Source organism: Triticum aestivum, chromosome 3B (assembly GCF_018294505.1).
Source record: "Triticum aestivum cultivar Chinese Spring chromosome 3B, IWGSC CS RefSeq v2.1, whole genome shotgun sequence".
NCBI classification, from domain to species: Eukaryota; Viridiplantae; Streptophyta; class Magnoliopsida; order Poales; family Poaceae; genus Triticum; species Triticum aestivum.
Genome location: NC_057801.1, coordinates 681,522,918 through 681,546,463, shown reverse-complemented (window position 1 = coordinate 681,546,463; position 23,546 = coordinate 681,522,918). Strand labels below are relative to the sequence as shown.

Sequence of the window (23,546 nt, the reverse complement as noted above, 5' to 3'; positions counted from 1 at the left end):
ACGTCCGTTTGTAAAAGGAAATTTTCTGTTTAGTACGAAATCCAATTGGCAAATCCATGACCTAATTAAAATTTTCCACAACTAAAGATGAAAGAAGCCGCAAAATCAATCAATCAAAATACTTCAACTTTCCACTATTTCCAGAGAGGATAGAGATGGAGCAAGGGCAGTCTGCTCACTGGCATTGACCGTTGTTTTCCGCGTCGGCGACGAGACAACTCAGGAGGCAGGAGCAGAGGATCCAGTGAGAGTCCAAGTTGAATCCCTAACCGGCCGCCCTCCAAGCCGACAAGCCACAGCAGCCAGTCCGCCGGACGCCGGTGCCCCACCCCCATGCTCAGGCGTCAGCCGTCAGCGGTCGCAAGTGCGAAATTGAGTTGGTCGATGGCTAACTGGTTCACTTCGTTCATCTCCGGCCAAGGCAAGCATCAGGAGGAGGTGTGGTAAATAATTACTGGGCATTATGGGCTAATACATAGGGGTAGTAAAAAAACATTTTTGCTGGGGGATGATGGCCCAGGTTCGCCCTCACGAAGCTCCACCATTGAATGTGAGCATATTTTTTACAAAAGTACTTATGAGTTACGAATAGACTTAATGGAGTAGCTGGGGAGGTTATTTCTCCAATCTAGACTGTCTTTGTCAAGGAAGATATATCATGGAAGTTGTGATGATCTTACACGAGCCATGTGATTAAAACAGAGTGCTCTAATTTTCAAAGTGGATTTTAAAAAGGCATATGATAAAATTAAATGGCTTTTTGTTATGTAGGTGTTTAGGATTAAGGGATCTCCCAACCAATGGATTGATTGAGTATGCAAACTATTAGGGGGGTAATGTTGGTATCAAAATTAATGGTATAGAGCATGAACATAAAAATATATACCAAAAGCAAGGTAAGAAAGGTATAGTTGATGCACATGTTATAATCCTACATGTTTCAGTTACGATCTAGCCTCAACGAGTTCAAAAGGCAGTACAAAATATAAAACAGGAGCAGATAATAGGTGGAATTATATGAAAACAATATTTTGCAAAGAGGTGGCACTGGTACCGTAAGGTGCTATACAAAGGTTTTTTAACCCCTTTCCGCAATGACATTTGGAACCGTCACCGAGTGTGTCCACGTACCCTCGTAGATCACGCAAGATCTATCTAGAAGATGCATAGCAACGAGAGGGGGAGAGTGTGTCCACGTACCCTCGTGGACCGAAAGCGGAAGCGTTTAGTTAACGCGGTTTGATGTAGTCGAACGTCTTCACGATCCAACCGATCCAAGTACCGAACGTACGGCACCTCCGTGTTCAACACACGTTCAGCTCAATGACGTCCCTTGAACTCTTGATCCAGTAGAGGGTCGAGGGAGAGTTCTGTCAGCACGACAGCGTGGTGACGATGTTGATGATGTGATCCACGCAGGGCTTCGCCTAAGCACTACGACTCTATGACCGGAGGAGTAAACTATGGAGGGGGCACCGCACACGGCAAAGAGAACAATTGATGTGCCTTTGGGGTGCCCTCCGCCCCCATATATAAAAGAGGAGGGGAGGAGGCAGCCGGCCTAGGGGCGCGCCAAGTGTGGGGATTCCTACTAGGACTCCCTAGTCCTAGTAGGATTCCCCTTTCCTTTCCGGATAAGGGGAGAAGGGGAAAGAGGTGGAGGAGAAGAAGGAAAGGGGGGCCGCGCCCCCACCCCTAGTCCAATTCGGTTTGGGATGGGGGGGGGGGCACCACCTAGCCGCCACCTCCAATCTTCCACTAAGGCCCATGTAGGCCCATTAATCCCTCGGGGGGTTCTGGTAACCTCTCGGTACTCCGGAAAATGTCCGAACCTTTCCGAAATCATTCCGGTGTCCAAACATAACCTTTCAATATATCGATCTTTACCTCTCGACCATTTCGGGACTCCTCATCTCATCCGGAACTCCAAACAAACTTCGGTCATCAAAAACACATAACCCATAATACAAATCGTCATTGAACATTAAGCATGCGGACCCTACGGGTTCGAGAACTATGTAGACATGATCGAGACACATCTCCGATCAATAACCAATAGCGGAACCTGGATGCTCATATTGGCTCCTACATATTCTACGAAGATCTTTATTAGTCAAACTGCACAACAACATATGTTGTTCCCTTTGTCATCGGTATGTTACTTGCCCGAGATTCGATCCTCGGTATCATCATACCTAGTTCAATCTCGTTACCGGCAAGTCTTTTTACTCATTCTGTAATGCTTCATCCATCAACTAACTCATTAGTCACATTGCTTGCAAGGCTTATAGTGATGAGCATTATCGAGAGGGCCCAAAGATACCTCTTCGATACACGGAGTGACAAATCCTAATCTCAATTTTCGACGTGAGGCCCTAGCAGATCACATTGCTTGTATATGTCTGTAGGTGATGCATGGTGCACTGGTTTTCGATGCGAGAAGATATAGACGGCAACAACACCAGCAGCAGCCAGCGGGTGGCTATTTCAGGAAGCACCAAGGGCTCCCGCACCATAGCCTAAAGGATGACATCATCATCGGGTTCGATGCAGACTTTGCTTCCCTAGAGCTCGTGCTCCACATCCTAGAGAAGGCGCGCGTGCTTCGCCTTATGTCGCTGGAGACGATATGGAGCCGTGACGACGATGGCGACCCGTTTTAGATACGCCTTATTCAGGAGGCCATTCCCAAGTATATCGCCCTAGCGGTGCCATCGGGATCTGGCATCCTGCTACAAGTCAAGTGAGGGCAGCTAGCACCACTCCGTTGTTGGGACAGAAGGAGGGGCCGTGTGTGAGAGCGAAAGTTTTGGCTGACGAGCGATTGTGGCTCCTTATTTCCATGATCGCTTTGTACGCTGCTAGCTATCACAGATTAACAGCGTCTAGCCCGCATGTTGGTAGTCTGAATTCACCAGCGTCTAGCCCGCATGTTGGTAGTTTGAATTCACCAGCGGCGTCGTACTAACGGCGCGTTGATACTCACACTTGAGTGCCTTTGCTTTTCGCTGCGCTTTTCTAGTTTACTCTACATACTCCTTTTGCGTATCATTGAACATAGATGTGTCCAAAAAAACAAGTGCTTCTTCCATTCCAACAATTTAGATGGCGGAGTGATCGCGGCTGTAGGAAGGGGTGAGGGGGGTGCCGGCGCGGGCGTCCATCAGGCCAGTTCGCCGACGGCGGCGTGTGCAGGGCGAAGGTGGCGCGGCGCGAGTGCTCGAGTGTCCCACGCGCGGAAGCGGGCTAACCAAATACACAGCGCGTGATGACAATTCGGACTGCGTGCACAACTCTATATGCCGCGCGCGCTTATTGCGCGTCGGCTGAAACCACTCTACCGCTTGCGCGCGTGCTAAAAAGGCCAAATTTACGGCGCGGCGCGGCGCTCATTTTGTGCGGCTATTGGAGATGCTCTAATAGAGCATCTTAGTGCATCTATTGCGCCGCTCGGGAGGAGAGCTCCTTCGCTGAAGGGCGCGGCATAACAGGCCTGCCCATTGGCAAATGGCAAAAACGCGCAATCGAACTTCCGACATTGCGCCGGGGAGCGGCGTTGTTAGCCAGTTTTTTTTATCAAAGAAGGGCTTGCCTTCTTCCGATTTTCATTATTGAAAACCACCCTTACAGCGATAGAGTAATAGACACTACATAACAAGTCCAGCTACCAGCACAACATACATCCCACCAAAAGGCCAACAAGGGCTGCAGCCATCCAGAACTTCAAGGACCAGCAAGGCCCAGCACATAACAAGTCTTCCACAAACCATAAAAGAGAGACAACAAAGTAACTAGTACAAAGTTGACTCACTTTTGAGTCACTTATTTTGGGACGGAGGGAGTAACAACTAAGAGCTAATAGACACAAGAAGACTAAGAACAGCAGCAGCAACAACATGGAAATGTCGCAGCCGTTCATCCAGGGAGCCTCGCCACGTTGATCCGCCACCCTTGCCCAGCTGTGTACACCTCATTTGTTGCCCGTTCTAGTACTCTTGCACCCAGTTCCAGCATTTTTCTTGATGGCTCCTTTATCTGCAAAATGGACAAATCAACCAACCATCGACTCATTAGTTTGATTATATGAAAAGGATCATTTATCCTTTTTTTCAAATACAATTGCATTTCTACTTTTCCAGATTGCCCAGAATAAGGCAGAAACCCCAACCATCACCATTTTCTTGTCTTCTTTGCTAAATTTGTTTACCCACCCCCCAAAACAATCTTTAACATTTAAAGGAATGGTCTTCAGACCACATACACATCTAACCAAGCTCCAAAGCAAGGAAGCCGCAGAGCTGGTGAACAACAGATGATCAATTGATTCATCTTGTCCACAAAACACACACCCTTTCCCCCCCCTTCCACCCTTTTTTGAGTAGGACATCCCTAGTCAAAATACTCTTCTTATTTTTACCACAGAAAGACTTTTATCTTCGCAGGAACTTTGATTTTCCACAGGTATTTTTGTGGAAATTTCAGCCCTAGTGTAATCAATTCCTTGTATAAAGATCTCACAGAAAATTTATTATCAGCAGTGAGGGTCCAGATAATCTTATCTTTTCCCTCGTTCATTTTAATTCTTTCACATCTCCTTTTTAGAGTATTCCACAACTCCAAAGTTTCCCCATACAACGTCCTCCTAAATTTGAAACCCTTCCATCCTTTTTGGATGGCCTCATGTACAGTAATCTTGTGATCGAAACAAATATCATAAATTCTAGGATAGGCATCTTTTAAAGGCTTGTCATCCACCCAAGTATCCTCCCAGAATCTAGTGTTTTTCCCATCTCCAAGTTCTTTCTTCACAAATTTATAAAAGATATTCTTAATTTCCAACAGACTAGTCCAGAACTGAGAATCTCCAGTTTTTTTCTCTACTAGAGCTAGACATCCATTTTTTCTATATTTTTCTTTTAGAACATCTTGCCACATCCCCTCTTCTGTCTCCATTTTCCAGAACCATTTAGCCATCAAAGCTATGTTCATCACCTCCAAATTGAGAATCCCCAGGCCCCCCTACCTCTTTGGGTAGGCAACACTCCCTCCAATTAACTAAATGGTATTTTCTAATATTCTCATCTTCTTGCCAAACCAATCTTGCCCTGAAGAAATCAGCTTTTTTAATGATTCCTTTTGGGACAGCATAGAAGGACATCATAAACAAAGGAATATTCGTCAGGCAATCTTGCACCAGTGTGATCCTACCAGCAATAGATCCTAGCAGTTTCCCCTGCCAACACCCACATCTTTTCTCAATTTTGTTAGTTACACAACTCCAGTGTATGTTCCTAATCCTAGTCTCTGATACAGGCATACCTAGATATTTGATGGCCAAATCTCCCATTTTGCATGTCAATATTTCCTGGTATAGAAATTATTTTTCTTTAGCTTTTCCAAACAACATCAGATCACTCTTATGAAAGTCTATTTTCAGACCTGACATGTGTTCAAAAGCCCCCAGTATGAATTTGAGGTTTCTTACACTTTCCACCTCATCTTTGATCAGAAAGATAGTGTCATCAGCATATTGTAGCATATTTACTCCTTTATTATCGTCTTTACTAAGGACTCCCTTGACAATATCAAATTTTAAGGCATTATTCATTAAAATAGCTAAGGCATCAGCAGCCACATCAAAAAGCAATGGTGACATAGCATCTCCCTGTCTCAAACCTTTATACGTTTTAAAATAAGGGCCAATTTCATCATTAACCTTGACTCCTACATGTCCCCCTCTCATAGTCTCCATTACCCAATCACACCATTTATCTGGAAAACCTTTTAGTTCTAACATCTGTATAACAAAGGGCCATTTAATTTTATCATATGCTTTTTCAAAATCAACTTTAAAAATCAGAGCATCTTCTTTGTCTCTATGAAAAGTGTTCAAAGCTTCATGTAGAATAACCACTCCTTCCATAATGTATCTCCCTTTAATAAACGCAGTTTGTGTTCTGGAGATTACAGGTGAAACACACTTGGTCAGTCTGTTCATCAAAACTTTTGTAATAATCTTGAAACTCACATTTAATAAGCAAATAGGCCTAAATTTTTGAATTTGTTTGGCATCATTGGCTTTAGGGACCAGGGTAATAATGCCATAATTAAGTCTGGCAATGTTGATTTCCCCCTTAGCAAGCCCATCAACCAAGGCTTTCAGATCCCACTTAACCAGATCCCAAAAATCTTGATAAAAGTCAGCAGGGAATCCATCAGGCCCTGGGCTTTTGTTTCTTTTCATCCCAAAAACTACTTGATGAATTTCATCTAAGGAAAAAGGGGACAATAGCTCCTCTTTGTCCTGTGTATTTATTTTTTCCATTTCTATTTCTCTCAGGGATATGTTAGACTCTTCAGGGTGTCCAAAAAGATTTTTGTAAAATTTGGTAATATACTCCATCAGGCTGCGGTCTCCTTCTATGATCCCTTCTTCTTGTTCCAAAGAAATTATTCTGTTTTTCCTTCTCCTCCCATTTACCTTTGCATGGTAGTATCTAGTGTTTCCATCACCATCTGTAATCTCTCTGTCTTTATATCTTTGCATCCACTTCATTTCTTCTTGTGTCATAATTCTTTTAAGTTGCTTTCTAAGTTCTCTCTGCTCAGTTCTATCTGCAGCAGTCAAACCCATTATCTCAGCTCTCTTATCTATTTCATCCAGCTTTTTGATAATTTCTATTTTGATTTTCTTATACCAAGCATCCATGTGTTTATTCCATCCCTTGGCTTTTCTTCTCAAATTTCTCATTCTTAATTGCCATCTCTCCGACACATTCTCTCTGTATCTTTTATTCCAAGTTTTATACATCAATTCTTTAAAGCCTTCTCTCAAAAACCAAGCATTTTCATATCTGAATGTATATCTGATTGTGTGTGTCTCCCCTGTGTCTAAGAACAAAGGAGTGTGGTCAGAGATTTCCCTAGCAAAGGCTTGTAGAATAGTCAATTGGATATTTTTCTTCCCAGGCAGGACACATCAACACCCTGTCAAGTTTCTCATATGTGGGATCCTCCTGATTATTAGCCCAGGTGTATTGTCTCCCATTTAGAGGTAGTTCTCTCAATCCAGCTTGTTCAATTATAGCATTAAACATAAAGGACCATTGTCCATTTGGCATAGGTTTGTTTTTTTCCTTGTCATTTCTAATGATGTTGAAGTCCCCTCCAACCAAACAGGGCAAAGGGTTGTCATGATATAATCTAGCTAGCTCAGCAAGAAAATTAGCTTTTCCTTCCTTCTATGCATCCCCATAAACTGTGACTAAATTCTAATGCATTTTAATATTCTTGTCAAATAGCAGTACTCTTAAAAAATATTGTCCTTTTTCAATATGTTCAACATCAAAACATCTCTTTATTAATGCCAACTAGGATTCCACCAGACATTCCTCTGGGGGGATTCCAGCACCATTGTTAATTTTTGCCCCCACAAAGATTATGTAACTCATTTTTTGTAAAGTCTTGTTTGATTGTTTCAGAAATCCCAATAAAATCCAATTTCTGATCTATGATCATTTCTCTGATATATCTTTTTTTGTGATCTTGAACTATGCCTCTCACATTCCAAAAAACACCTCTCATTTTTGAGTAAATTCTGATTTTATAACGATCTCAATAAAAATTACTATCCTATCCAGGCAATTTAATTATTCCTAGGTTAGAGACTAATCAGTCATCTTCCCTTTTTTCCTTCTCAGCACCCCAATCCCAATTGATTGCTTCACACAGTTCAGTGCTGGTGAGCTTTTTCTGCCACCTTTCTTTCCAGAGAACATTCCTCTAAGATTTTTATATTGTTGCTCCCAATCTCAGCATCAGAATGATCCAAATCAGAGCATAATCCATCAATATCCACATCTCCAGTATTTATGCATACTGGTGTGTCTCTGCATTCTTCCACTTTTTCTCCTGAATTTTCCTCCTCATCTTTTTTTCTCTTTTGATGTTTTGGAAATATATATCTCTTCTAGCTTTCTCCATTTTATTAATAATATCCAGATTTTTGTCAATCATATCAATGAAACATCCTAAATCAATTCCTACCATGGAGCTAATTTGCAATAGGGAGGGGTTGAGAAATTCAGAAACAGAATTCTTACCATAGTTATCTCTTTCTTCGGCTCTGATTTTTGCCATCTCTTCTATTTTCTGGTCTTCTTTTCCTTTGTTCCCGAGGCTTCTTTTTATCTCCACTTCTTTCTCCTCTCCCTCCTTCTCTGTAACCTCAGCTCCATGTAAGTCTACCATTTTTTTCACCCAGGGTCCCAATTGATTCCCGACCGGCATTATAGTCAGTGGGTTCATTGTATTTTCCAGACTCTGATTCACCCTTTTTTTGTTGGGTTTCCTTCTCATAATCTTCCAGATCCATATTAGCCAGCTCCATTTAATATTTTCCCTGTCAACATCCTCTTGTATTAGCTTTTGGATCTCTTCCTGCTGTTGATTGATCTTTTTCTGTATTGCTTGTTGATTGCCCTCAAGATCCTTAATTCTTTATTCAGCTTTAGCGCACAATGCATTGTGTCTGGCTTTGTCTTCTTCTAAGGTCTTGATGTTGTTGAACATGATGTCACTTTCTTTTTGCCACTTCCTTCTCTCAGCATACATCTCATCTTGCCACTGCATCATGCTTTCTTCTAATTGTGCTTTCATTTTGACCAGTTTTCCATCTACTTCCTCACTTTGTTTGGGAGACAAACATCCCAGTGTAATGCCTTTATGTTCAGTATCTTCTACCCTGAATCTCTTTCTATCTTTTGTTTCTCCATCTCCATCTTCTAGGTTATGTGTGTTTTCATTTTTCCTCTTATCCTCTTTATACCAGCCAATTTTCACCACCTTCTCCACCTCTACACCAATTCTGAACATGAGTAGATCAGGGGCAGCGATTTCCACTTGAGGTGGAGTTATTTCCACATCTCTGATTCCACATTTGACCCTAACTTTTTCTTCATTAACTGTATCCATGTCCACTTCCAACACAGGCCCCACTGCAGCAGAAACTTCACAAATGCCCAAGAAGTGTCTAAAACAGTCAGGCACCTTGCTCAGCTTAACCCAGGCAGTATGCATTTTCCCCACTGCTTGATGGTCCAAGGACCAAGGTTGGACCTTAATGACCACCCCTGTCCCCAGCAAATTGAAATCATTAAATTTAGCCATCTCTACCAGTTTTGCCTTATTGGGGAATCTCATCATGAAACCATTTTCCCCAAACTCCTTAACTCTCCACTGCCATCCCCAATAAAACATCTCTTCCATAGCCTTTGTGAGTTCAGTTTCATTGATATTTCCTTCTCTGATGATCACCACACCTAAGGGATTTGTGTGTTCAGCTACAAGCACATCTTTGTAGCTTTGAACCAATAGGATCCCCAGCCCTTTGGCAGCATATCCAACATATTTGGGGACTGGTTTCATTTGCTTCAGCAAGTTGCATTCACTAGTGATATGGTTCTCCCTTCCACATATCAAGTAGTGTCCTACTCTACAATCTCTGGTAGAGTGTCTTGGGTCTTTGCATTTACCACAGACTTGTTTATTAAGTCTCTCCATTCCTTTTTTGCCCTCATCTAAATTCAACTGCCAGTTGCCTCTCCCCCCTGTTTCTTCATCTCCATCACTGGATCTTGGTCACTTTTCTTGTCAGCTTTCTGCATGGGATCTCTGGTTTTCTCTTCTCTCCTCATGCCATCTCTACCAGACTGAACCTCCACAGATTTTCCAATCGCTCCTTCTATCATCTCTTTCTCCCCTCCTCTTAGTCCTTGCACTAACTGAGAGAGCAGAGAGGTCAGTAGCTGTTGCTGAGCACTCTGCTCTTTCTGGATCATCGTATCTTTCTCCTTACCTTTCTCCATTCCAGAGCTGTCTCCCTCACCATTTGCTCTCCCCATCATATCTTCCACTGCCTCTTTCTTTCCTGTCTTAGCTTGCCAAATCAGATTTTCTTCCCTTCCTTCTGCGGCGAATTCGTCTTCATCTTCATCTCCTCTGCCACCCTCATTCCCAGCACCAAATCTACCACCTCCTCTTCCAAAACTGCCAAATCTGTCAGTTGTAGTATATCTTCTCCATTCCATCCACCCCCCTGTTACTGTAGTTGAATCTCCCTCTAGCAAACCCTCCTTCACCTCCACGATTGAATCTAGGACCTCCATATCCTCTTCCCAAATTTCCAGCCATTTTGCCTGCTGGCGGCGGTGTGGGAGGAGAAGGGGGAAACCCTACACGATGGAATTGCTCTACCCCCTCCCTCTCACCCACTTTTATACCTGCCAGCCCACCCTCCTTTTCCTGGGCTGGGTTGCTATCAAGCCCACTGGGCTTCCACTAGGCCAGGCCCACATCCAAGTCCATTTTTAAATCTTCACCTACTGAGCCCCCAAAATTAATCAGGGGTCTCACAAGTTCTTCCTCCTCTTTTTTTCTCCCCCTCCTCCTCTGTTGAAGCACAAAGGGCCCCAATGGGAGTTTCCTGAATTACTAGTTCTCCAAAATCAACCTCATCTTCTTCAAACCAAGGTGGGATAGGACGAATTTTATCCTTTTTCATGTGATTATGAACTATCTGTGCATTAAAACTACTACTTCTGCAATAATTTTAAATGATTTCTCTCCTATTCCCCTTTTCATAATTCATATAATCCACACTATCAACATCCTCAGAAACTCCCTTGCAGTCATCTGCATTCTGGGATTTGAACCCTTTTCCCCTCTTGCTACCATCTCGGAATCTATTGTTTCCTTTTTTTCTTCCCAATTCTAGTATCATCTACCTCAATTGAAGCAGTGGATACCAAGTATTTGGGATTGGGATACATACATGCAGAGTAGACAGAGGACTCCCCCTCCTCCTCCGCCTCAGAGCCTTCGCCGGCTAGTAACCAGAAACGGTTCTCGGCCGGCGAGCGCCCTACTGGCATCGGGAAAGGGCAAGGAGGTGAGGCGAGTGCCTCGGGAAGTGAGGGGAGCGGCGAGGAAGTGTGGTTGGAGTCGCTGGCGCCCTGGCCTTGGCCCTGCTCCTTGGCGTCGCTGCCACCACCTTGTCTTCCTCGATCTCGATTGGAAGCCATCTGGATCCAGGAGCCGGGATACCCATCACCACCGCCTGCGGTGGCGCCTGCGGCTGCACCGGCGGCGGCGCCGGCGGCTGAATCAGGCGATAACGGAGAGAGCGGAACACCTTCCACTTCTCTCTCTGCTCCGGATCCAGAGACTCCGCCTCCAGCATCGCCCAGAGAAGCACCCCCATCGCCGGCTGGCGGTTGTAGTTGGGGAAGCAACGGAGGATTTCTTCTCCCCTGAGCTTGTCTCTCACTATCTCGGACGCGTCGTTGAGGGCCTTTGCCGTCGGGAACCAGCGGTCGATCTCCTGAAGCCTCCCCATCAGCACCTCATCGCCGGCGGCGAGCGCCCACATCTACTGCTCGCTCGTCGTCATCAAACCCTAGCTCTGGGAGCGGCGCGTCGCGGTGGCGGTTTTGGATGAGATCTGTGAGAGAGGAAGTGGTGGGGGAAGTGGCGGAGAGCCGATGCGTCGGCCTAATAACCTCTCTCCCCCTCCCCTGTCGCCATTACTCACCTCGGAAACCACCCCGGGTTCGCCCCACCGGTCAGCCGCCGTGATACGTGCCAAATGGCGCAAGAATACCACCATCTGACCCACCGTGACCCTATCTTCGTCGGGCCAGCTTCGCGCATCCACCACCACCCCATCAGCGTCGGCGAGCTCCAAGCGTCGCCCTCGCCGGCGGATCGAGCCAGGCCGGAAAATCAGCAACGCCGTGCCGAGATTTGGCACGTAATCGCATCGGAGGCACTAAGATTGGCTAAAAACCGAAGCACTAAGCAATAAGTCCCAGGTAGAGCGCCATGTCCTTTTTTTTAAAAGTCAACATTTTTTTGAAAAAAAACGTCAACAAAATTTTCTTATCATGAACAAATTTGAAAGTTCTAATAAACTTTAAAAACATGAACAATTTTTGAGAATTTTTTAATTCAACATTTTCTGAAATTTCTTAAATATATGATGAACAATTTTTAAATATACATTGAACATTTTTGTAATATACTCTAAACAATTTTTAATACACATTGAACATTATTGTGATATATGCTGAATATGTTTTCAAATACACATTGAAATTTTTTGTGATATATGCTGAACAATTTTTAAATAGATTGAACATTTTGTTAATATACAATGAACATTTCCTTATATGTGAGATGAACATTTTTGTAAGACACGGTGAACTCTTTGTATAATACACAAAAAAGAGAAGAAAAATAAATAAACAGAAAGAAAAGACCGGAAGAAAAAACCATAAGAAAAAGCAAATGTGAAAAGGAGAAACAAAAAACCCAAAACACAAAACTGGAAGAAAAGGGGGAAAACCCGAGCAGCGGACAACGACTGAAAAAGAACAAGCAGTGGATGCCCGTACGTGGGCTGGACCACCTCACTCCGCCAGGGAGGAAATCTTCAGCGAAGCCATCGCTACTGGACGCACACGGGCGTCCAATAGGATTCGCCGCTCGGGAGGGCGGTGCTGGTGGACAACGAAGGTTAGGACAGAGCAACTGAAAGTAGGGGGGGGGGGGGTGGCCGGTTTGGTCAATAGGGTCGGAAGCCACGTTGGCGACGACTCTGGCTTTCATTGGAGTTAGGTAATCAATACTGGTCTTTTATTTCATACCGACAACATGAGGGCTCAAAAGGATGCTCAAAAGGATCTTAAGTCCAATTGTAGGTTCAAATGTCCGGGATGGAAGGGAATTGAGTGTAGTGGATGTCAGAAAATTTAGGGTGCTTAACATAAAATGGCCAAAATTCTACATGCAGTGCGTGTGCTTCCGTCTATGTGTATAAGTCATCTTAGGTTGTGCACCGCGACCACGGAGGTGAAAACGAGAGAACTTGATGTTTTTTGCTAATTAATAGCATTAAATGTAATGAACTAACCATTGCATGTCATTTTGATAGTCTCAAGTCATTGAAAGTATGCACGACCCACATCTAAGACTAGCCACAGTGGAAGTAACTTCAGCAAATTTGCTTATGTGGCAGTGAGTTAATAAGGAGAGATGTAGTTATAGTAACTTAGCTGATTACTGTAACATCACATGCTCCAATGCAATATGAGTCTATAACCTAATAAATGAAGCTTTGCATGTTACCACACTTATGTTACTACCCATTATGAAGGTAGTAACATAGTCTAGGGATATGTGTATGTTACTCACCATTGTGGCTAGTCTTATGTCACGAAACAAAAAATGAGGTGGGAGTTAATGTATCATGCCTAAGTGTTTTGGAATTATTTGGTTTTGGTAAGGTGACTTATATACCTAGACGGAGGGAGTGCTCAAATTCATTTGTGAAATTAATGTTGTTTATTACAGACCGTAGCAAGGCAGCTAATGCATATCCCCTTTTTATGGGCATGCATACCCCCATACTAGTATTGGGTGCGTACAAAATCTAATTGAACAAAATTGGTCCACGTAAAGTTGTGTGAGGAAAGACATATCGCACGGTAACATGAGAGACATTTATTCAACCACGCGTTCAATACAAACATTAATAGCCAGATGCGAGCAATACACTTGCAACCCGAGGAGGAGATACACCAAACATACATTGATACACAGAAATCAAAAGAGTGCACTCGGGAGAACAACAACACCAAGACAAGGCTGGCAAATCGACAAGCTAATAGACGCTCTTCCTGCTCCCTTGGTGTGGCAGGAGCAGGACATGAAGCTCTTTCTTACTACTCATCTTCATCCTCTTCCTCGTCATCTTCATCCTCGTCGTCGTCTTCATCCTCCTCCTCGTCGTCTTCATCGTCCTCCTTGTCACCTTCACCCCCCTCCTCCTCCTCCTCTTCCTCATCCTCCTTGTCATCTTCATCCTCCTCCTCGTCGTCTTCATCGTCCTCCTTGTCACCTTCACCCCCTTCCTCCTCCTCCTCTTCTTCATCCTCCTCGTCATCTTCATCCTCCTCCACGTCGTCTTCATTCTCCTCCTCGTCGCCGTACAACTCATTCTCAACACTGGGGATCCACTTTTCTTTTGCTTCCATCCTAGTGTCCTCAAACATAGCACGGTGGTGCTCAAATCTTCTAATGTTTCCATCAACATCCTTGTCGAGCTCGTGGAACGCGTTGATGTCCATCGTTTGGACAGAACTCAAGAGGCTCTGCATATTGGTGGTGTGGTGGTAAGAAGTAGTGTGGGTATCAGGGTCACCTATGAAATGATTGTCTTCATCGTTGTGTTCGGTGTCAGCTATGGCTTCCAAGACCCGCAGCTTCCGCTCCAGCTCCTCGGCCCTCTCCTTCAACTCTTGGAGAAGAGGGAGACCCTCGATGGACAGCTTATCGGAATTGGCCTTCTTCTTGGCTCTATTGACAGCGGCCAAGAGCATAGGCGCTGCAACTAGTTGGTCGCAGCCGGTGATGCTAAACACAACCTCCCCATACTTTTTGTGGTTCTTGTTGAAGAACCGCTCGGCTTCCTGAAGGCTGTCTAGCGAATCAATGTAGCATGTGTGGGTGGTGGTGTCGCTCATGGTGTTCTACCTTAGGCAGCTAGCAAGAGGGCATGTGGTGGGCGAAAGCAACGGGACTAGTTGGACTGAATGTGAGTGGAGCTACAAGGTGGATAACATTTATAGACAAGGCTATAATCATTTGTTTTACGGACATTGTAAGTGGCATGGAGAACTCCAGCAGCATGAACTCGGCATGATTGCACGGCCATCTACGAGTGCTGCCGTCTACTAGGGTCTAGGAGCCACATGCATGTCAGACATATGGAGACCAGACGAGCTTGTGAATGTGACACATGCATGATCTTACTTTTCAGGCTACCGGTTATCTTTATGTACAAGTACGGAAGATCTCCCTCCTATTGCTTAATTTGTTCTCTCTTAACATCCAACCTAATGGGCAAAGGCCACTGTTTGAAAACCCGAAAGTGCCTTTTGGAGATAAATAAGGCTATAGTTAGTTTCTTATAGAGAAAGTGTATAGCGCTAACTCGCTATGAGTGACAATGTGACATGCAGAACTCGATCTTATGCGGAGTGGTCATCTCTTCTCTTCTCAACACCGTCGATATCTGACCAACACACCTGATTATGTTGACGTTGGTGTATATATATATTTTGTTTTAGTTTACCAGAGGGAGCGGGTAGAACGCGGCATGATTGCACGGACTCTACAACACTCTTGAATTGCTGCCATGTACTAGCTGCCACATGCGTGACTCTGTACAGCACTCTTGATGTATGGACAGCAGGCTGTGTACCAGCAGTCAAGCTTGTGAATGTCAAAGGATAAGAATCCCAGTGCGTTCCAACACATGCATGTACTGCATGGATCCATGCCTATCTCATCTCTTATCTTCTTGAGGCTAGACTGATGGCTAGTTCTCTCTCTTCTCTCACTCTCTTTTTTCCCGAGCAATACTAGCACTTGGTCATGGACTCCATATATCAAGCTCTACATTTTCATTTGAGAATTGCTACTTGATTCAGCCCTTTGGACATTTCAACATTCTTACAGATACTTCTTAACATACAATAAACATGCACAATAGTACTTCCGGTCCTTGTTAGGAAACGTACAGCTGATGAATCCACCGCTCAATTGTTGGATCATGAGCCAGTTATCGGAATGGAGACGGGACCAAATAACTTTCTTCGGATCAAAGTAGACTTTTTTCTCTCGAATACGCACAAGCATGTGTATCATTCATTAAAGAAGGATCAAAGTAAGTAGACCTATTGTGTGTTCTGCTCGCATGCAGGTTCATAATTGGTTTTTTTTTTGTGGGTGCAAAATAATTTTCATTTATCACTCTGGATCAATCTCACTCTTACATAAGTCAGGCACCTCACCTGGTCCCGAACCCAACCATACAACTGTGTGTTTCTCAATTCTACCAAAAGCAGCGAGGTAATGGCTAATGCCATTCTGCTCTAAATTGATGTCCATTTTGTTTGTGGTATATTTTTTTTGTCCTAGTTTTATTTAATTTTTTATTGCTGCATTATATACTTGTGGGAGCTTAGATGTGACATCCTTAAAAAATATCTAGATGTGAATTAGACAAACTGTTAACTAATCTCCCGTCTCCCAGCAGTCTCCTTATTTGATCAGTAAGCATGGCATAACAAGACCGGTCCTTCTCACCTTGATCATATTGAGCGCCATGAGGCTGTCCGTCTCCATTTCTATCTGGCCGCCTCCATTCCCCTTCTTCCCCAGCGAGAGCCTCCCCCCTTAGATCCGCCCTGTTTCGTCATGGGACTGCGGTCTTCTGTGGGTGGGAGTGGGCGACGGGGCTGCAGGACCGGAGGAAACCCCTAGCCAGCCGTGTCGGCTGCGGCAGCGGCGGCGCCCGCGGGCGCCGCTCACCTTCCTGGAGGCGCCGGTCAGGTCCTGCCCCCCTACCCCCTTCCCCTTTGTCTCCTGGGTGAAATCCTCAACTTTGTTGGGCAGCGGCGATGCCCAGGGCACCGTAACCTTCTTGAAGGCGCTGTTTTGGGAACAAAGATGGGTTGCGGGCTTTGTTGTGGTGTAGGTGGAGTGTGTCAGCGGCGGCAGCGTGTCTCCAGCGGCGGCGGTGTCCCCCTGGGCGTGTGGTCAAGCTGGTTTGGTGCTCTTCGTTGGGCTGCAGGGCTCCTCCGGTGCCCGTGGATTCTCCAGGACGGGAGGGGATAGGGTTCCCCTCCTCCGGTGGCTGCTCTTCTGCTCGTCGAGCGAGCCGACGATTTGGTTTTGGCCCTTGCTGCTGCCCATTTGTGCATTCCGACAACTCGCCCCTGTTTCATGCCTGGACTCTTGCATTTGGCGTTGCTCTGTTTCAGGTAAGTCATCGTCGGCAAGCTGGGAACGCCTGGTTCCGCCCCTGTGGTTTCCTGCGATGCCATTCATGCAGGTTCTAGGGTGAGCATGTCCATCGCTCACCGGTGCGGCGCCTCGAGCCAGGCGAGGAGGCAGGGGCCTTCTGTGACGATGGATCTGGATGGATGTGTCTCCTTCAAGCCCAGGCGTTTGGCAATGGCGTGCTTTGCTCCGTCGTCGGTGCATTTTCCTGAGCCGTTTAGCGTTTTTGCCTTGGTTCTCGGCGTGTATGGGGTTCCTGGCATCTCTAGCTATGTCTTCTAGCTAGCTAGCTTGTTGTATGGCTCTGTGAGCTGCTCCTATGCGCCCTTGTATTTTTGCCTTTGGTTTTCTTTCCTTTTAGTTGGAGTGTGGTTGTATTCCGTAGTTGTAATCCTGGCCGGTTGATGGCTTTGTTAATTCAAAGCCGGGCTCTTCTTGAGCCTACGTTCCAAAAAAAATGAACCAAAACTGATTCAGTAAACGAGACTACAAAACAATCTATGGGGCAAAATGCCTAACCGAGCAATGAGGTAGTCTCTTAGTACTCCCTCCTTTCCGGTTTATAGGGCTTATCTCAAAATTTTAGTTTTTCCATTTTATAAGGCTCAATTTAGTTGTTCCCCATCACAAGTTCAGATTTCAAGGTGCATTAAATCATTGCATGCAAGTAGTACTCGGCAGTATGTATTTCAAACCACTGCTGGGGATTGCATGGTTTCATCATTTATACTCCCTCCGTTCGGTGAAAAGTGTACATTTAGAAAAAAAATTAGGACAAATTATGGAGTGAAGTAAAAAATGCATTCAGAAGATGCAAGCCACCACCTCTTTCCTCTTTAATTACCCAACCCCCAATGAGCTAAGTGCATGTAGAAATTAAGAAAACTATGTATAAAATGCTATTGGTCTTGATTATCTTGTGATGAGAGAAAATCCTTTAAAGTATATTGGAAAGATAGAAATACACTCTTTTGTGGACAAATTTAAACCTAAACGTACACTCTTTACCGGACGGAGGGAGTATACTTTATTCAACTACTGTACCAGCTCATCACATGCATGGGAAACCGATGACCATGACCCTGAATGCATGCCAAAGGTATGAATGTGAACCGTGCATGCATCGTCGGCATCTATCTTCTCATTGTATCCATGCAATCATGCACTCAAAGCGTGAAAAGTCAAATGCACTACACATACACAACAATAATTTTGCTAAAGAGAAAAGTATACTTTTCGTCTCTCAACTATTGGCGAGTCTAGATTCGGTCTCTCAATTTTAAAACCGGATAATTTGCACACTCAACTACTGAAACTGAACAAGTTTCGTCACCGGACTCGGCTTTGATCGGTTTTAGTCCCGACTGGCCCCGGTTTTGACCATGCTGTCTCAAATTAGCACAGTTTTTAAATGTGCTTGAAATTCACGTACTTTTTAAAAATCCGCTTACTTTTTCCATGTTCACGTATTTTTTTAAAATTCGTGTACTTTTCCAAAATCCGTGATTTTTCATTTGAAACTCATTTATTTTTTAAATCCACGTACTTTTTCCAAGTTCATGTTTTTTTACTCAAATAATTTTTTCAAATTCATGAACTTTTGAAAGTATCACATATTTTTTCAAAATTCACGTACTTTTTCCAAATCCATGTTTTTTTAATACATGTACGTTTTCAAATCTACCTACTTTTATCCAAGTTCACATATTTTTTTCTAATTCACATACTATTACCAAATTCGTGAACTTTTAAATTTTTCATTTCTCTAATCCGCATTCTATTTCCGTGTTTGAATATTTTTTTTTCAAATTTATGTACTTTTTTAGCATTCACCTACTTTATTTGGAAAAACTTCATGAATTTGAAAAATTGCGAACTTGGAAAAAGTAGGCGAATTCTGAAAAAAGCACGCGAACATGATAAAAGTACGCGAATTTAAAAAATCTGTGTGAGTTTGGAAAAATTACGTGAACTCGAGAAAAGTACTCAAATTTGAAAAATTTAAGTGAACTTGTAAAAAGAGCATGAATTTCAAAAAAGTTCATGTATTTGAACAAAGTATGTGGATTTAAAAATGTACGCGAACTTGAAAAAGTACCTGAATTTTTTTAAAAATAAGAGAACTTGAAAAGGCAACATGAATTTGAAAAAAAGTATGCGGGTTTAAAATATACACAAAGTTGAAGAAAGTACGCGAATTTGAAAAAAATACTCAAACTTTAAAACAATACATGGATTTAAAAAGGTATGTGAATTTCAAAAAGGTTCATGGATTTGAAAAAGTACACGACCTTGAAGAAAGTACCCAGTTTAAAAAAAGTACGTGGATTTGTCTCAAAGGGCATTGGCCGATCTTTATTAGAAGGAGAAGAAAAGACCATACAAAAGAGTTTCACAGTTCAGGAGATCGTGAACTGTTATTACATGGAGTATCCCCAGAACATGCGGGGTAACACGCAGCACCTCTAGCTCCCCAGATCGGACACACACCCTGCCGATCTCCATACTCCTATGTCCTCTCTGATGAGGTCTAGGACTCGATCAACGTCGCACGCCGTTTGCTGAAAAATTCTAGCGTTCCGCTCCTTCCAGACCCTCCAGTGTATCAGGATGACAATGGTGTCGAAGTTCCGGCGCTCATGCTTCGGAATAGCCCTTCTCGCCGTTTGCTGTAAAAGTACGTTGATTTCAAAAATGTTCATAGATTCTAAAAGATTACACAAATTTGAGCCAGCGCCGGTCAAACCGGGGTGAGTCAACACTGAAACCGGTCAAAATCGTGACAAGGGACGAACTGTGTTCAATTCAAGTAGTTGAGAGTGCAAGTTGTTCGGTTTTGGAGTTGAGGGATCAAATCTAGACTCCATCAAAAGTTAAGTGACGAAAATTATACTTTTCTTTTTGCTAAATATGCTCACTTTAGTCCATTAGCTCGTCGGGCATCAGCCAAAACTCTGATCTATCAGTCAAAACATGGGTCATGAAGCTTGCAACCTGGAAGGCCGCGTTGTAATCTCACGGTGAGCGGCTTGCCCTCGTGCGGTCACGTGCTCACCACCATGCCAGTCTACATCCTTATGGCCATCACTATCGACCCAACAATCCTCAAGAAGATCACATGTGTCATTCGTGACTTCCTTTGGCATGGCCGGCGTGACGCCAAGTCGGGAACATGTCTGGTCAGTTGGCCGCGCGTCCGCCGCCTTTTGGAGTACGGTGGCCTCGGCGTGTGTGACTTTCATCTCACCGGCATCTCGCTGTGTTGCCGTTGGCTTTGGCTCAAGGCCACGGACCCTTCGCGCCCATGGCACCACCTGCAGCTCCCCTCCGACGACGTGACTAGCTGCTTCTTCCGCACCTCCACATCTTGTCACCTCGGTGATGGATGAACTTGTCATTTATGGAGCGATCACTGGCTTGACGGGTAGGCCATCTTAGACATCGCCCCTGCCCTTCTATCCCTCGTGCCACGTCGATGGCGCCGCCATACGTTGGTGTGCGACGGCCTCGCGTAGCGGGTCTAGATCAGCGACATCCATGGCGCCCTTGGACCTCAGGAGGTCATTGAGTACGTCAACCTTTGGCATAAACTCCAAGGCATAACCCTCACCTCCGAGCCTGATCGCATCACCTAGAGGTGGGCGGCGAATAACACCTATTCGACCAAGTCTTGCTACCAAACTTTGTTCCATGGATCTACCTTGCCGCCATGCTGGAGACAATTTTTTGTCCAAAAGGACCCCCGTCGAACGCTATTGCCAAAAAGGACTACCTGCGAATAAAATTGTCAAAAAAGACCCCCTCACTAGTGGCGGCAGGTATGACAGGCGACACATGGCACCTGTCGCCACGCCAGGAGGCGACGGGCCCTGCCGCCACCGCAGGAGGCGGCCGCTGAGGTGAATGGGAAACCCAGCTACTCACCGCGCCGCGACGGAATGGGGCGGGCCAGGTGGGCCCTGCCGCCACCAGGCAAGGCGGCGAGCGCTGCCACTGCCGCTCCCTGGCTGACAGCCCTTGCTGCATGTGGGCCGAGGAGTGGGCCAGGTCGCCACGGGAGGAGGCGGCATCTTTCCCTGACGCGACAACGGACGCAGACGCCCCGCGCTCATTCCCGCGCGTGATTGTTTGTTGCTTTGCACGCGCTCATTCCCACACGCGTGATTTAGGGCGATTTTCCCTGTTGCAAACGGTGCTCATTCCTACGCGCGCGGACGACAATGAATTTGACAGGCGGGAATCACTCCGGCTTTCTTCAGCGGATCCGACGGCACTGCAGGAATCACTCACTCACCGCGGGAACCTGTTGTGCCGACACTACAGGGATCCTCTTCCTTTTATATAGTATACATCTCTGCCTCCTCTTCTCAAAGCTCCGAGCGCAAGCACACTGTCTCTGCCTCCTCTTCTCATCTCTGAGTGTGTAAGAACAGAGAGAAAGATAAACTCATTAGACACTTTCACTCGTGATTTAGGGCGATTTAGAGTTGGATTTTGAATATGGTGTAGTTGAAGAAAAGATAGAAGAAGGTAAGATCTATCCATTTTTGTTGGGTTCGTTCGCATGCATGATGTTTTTAATCTTTTTGTTTAGTTCATAACTACGTGTTCTGTGTTGTGTTAGACATTATTTCATCAATTTTTGGAGTCATTTAGAGCTTCAGCAGTAGGATTTGCCTAGCGAAGTGAAGCACGAAGTTGAAGATCAAGGTATGAGCTTTGCAATACATTGTTTTTTGTGCATGCAGGGTAGTAATTAGTTAGTCTTTTAGCTCCTCATTAGCTATGCGATGTTAGTGCTTAGAGGTTAGAAACAATTTGAAACTACAGATGTTGCATTTATACTATTTTCTTTAGAAGAGTAGGTTCAAGATGTTGTATCAATGTTAGCTGCGTCCATTAGTATTGACATGCGAGAAGATCTTAATACGGTAATTAAGAAAAACATTGGTATATTATTTCATGTGGTATGTTTATTAATAAGTCTATAGTTAGAAAATCGTAGGTCTACTTTGTTATGTCGCAATAATCTAAATTTTATATGTTAAGATTAGGTGCTAATGTACTTAATGATGTATGTAATTAGGTAAAATAATTCATCTTAGTAGCAAACAAGGAGGAGATGAAGTGATTGAAGAAATTGTGTTTCCATCTTCGTTGTCCCTTTTGAGGTGATGACCATATACATTCAAGTTCTATTTTCATACTTTTGATAGTAGGAAGAAAAATCCGTGTGTAATATTGATGTTCATGTGATAATAGGTTGACTCCATTCATATAGTACTGGTGATGGATATTTATTGGAACTATTTTGACGCTTAATTGCATTCGCAAGCACATCCATATTGGAGCTAAGGTATAAAATCACGCTGTAATTTTGTTAATATTTTTTGTATTGATGTACTGTTGTGAATAATGTGCATGCCGCTGCAAATATTATTATTTGTGAATAAATGATTGTTACCGTATGATATGAAAAAATTATATAAAGCTGGAAGAAATTAAATGTCTTACTCATATGATATTAAAATGTTATTCTCGTACTATTATCTTTAGTGGTTGTTTGGACAACGAGTAATTACCATCGGTTTTTTCATAACCTGTTGTAAGAAAATTAGTTTTTACTAATAGTCATTTTCCAAAACCTCAGTTTTTGCATGTTACAAGAATCAGTTTAGGATATTTTTTGGGTACTTAGAGAAAAGCAAACAGAGTTTTAGTTTGTGACGCTCGTAGACGAGTTTGAGAAAAAAATAGATCTCTAAATACCCGTTAACCAAACAACCCTGGAAATTGTAAGCAAATGATTCTAAAAACAAACCGAATATTTGTAACGAAAATACAATTATTATTTTAGTCGTATGATATGTAAATGTTGTCATCGTACTACTACTAAATGTTCAGTTACTAATTGTTTGAAATGTTAACATGTATGTCGGTTAGGTACTATGGAAAATTTAGTAGTGTACTATGGGAACGTCTTACGCGACGGTCCTTTCGGAGTGGATGTGTCCTTGTGCGAGTCGACTACAGTTGTAGTTAGAGACATGGTCAACGTGGGTTACGCAGCTGTCAGAAGGTGCATCCGAGCGGTGTTTGGCCCAGGGATGCATGGGAAAAAAATGACAATGGAGGCCTTCGTCGCTGACGGAGCAAATGATGGGACAGCTGCCCGTTGGGGTTTGCGGCCTGTCACAGGCGATCAGTCGTGGGGGTCGTACATGAGGTTTGCAAGCAATCCCAATAACCCAGTGTTTGGTCAGCCGATGGTGTATGTGGAGTTTATTTCAGTCACTAATGTTGCCGGATGCAGTGGCAGGGGCGGTGAGGTCGAGTTGGCCATCACATCAGCCCCTAGCATCGGCCCATCGGAACCGACGGGCGACCAGCCTGTGTATGACACAAGATATTGGTCTGCGGCCGTTGACATGAGTGAACACGTGGAGGGATTGCCAGAGGCGATACCTGATGACCATCACTCTTCCGCGTCTTCCGAGTCAAGCGAAGAAGAAGATGTTCCTCCCCATAGGGCGGTCGCGGCGTCACTGCAACCTGGGTTTTTACAGGATATGAGCATCACAAATGAATTTCACTCTGTTTCTAGCCTAGAAGCAGGGAGCTTGGAGGTTAGGCAGGTTTTC

The 23,546-nt window shown here is 44.2% G+C and overlaps 1 protein-coding gene across 1 annotated transcript; it reads right to left on the bottom strand.

Moving 5' to 3' along the window:
- Window positions 1-3,720: 3,720 nt before the first annotated feature.
- Window positions 3,721-10,223, bottom strand: LOC123066050 (uncharacterized). Its single transcript, XM_044489212.1, has 2 exons — window positions 8,103-10,223; window positions 3,721-4,035 (listed from the first exon to the last, which is right to left on the bottom strand). Exon 1 carries the CDS (start codon window positions 9,559-9,561, stop codon window positions 8,500-8,502), a length of 1,062 nt encoding a protein of 353 aa, XP_044345147.1. The 5' UTR covers window positions 9,562-10,223; the 3' UTR covers window positions 3,721-4,035; window positions 8,103-8,499.
- Between the last annotated feature and the right edge of the window lie 13,323 nt (window positions 10,224-23,546).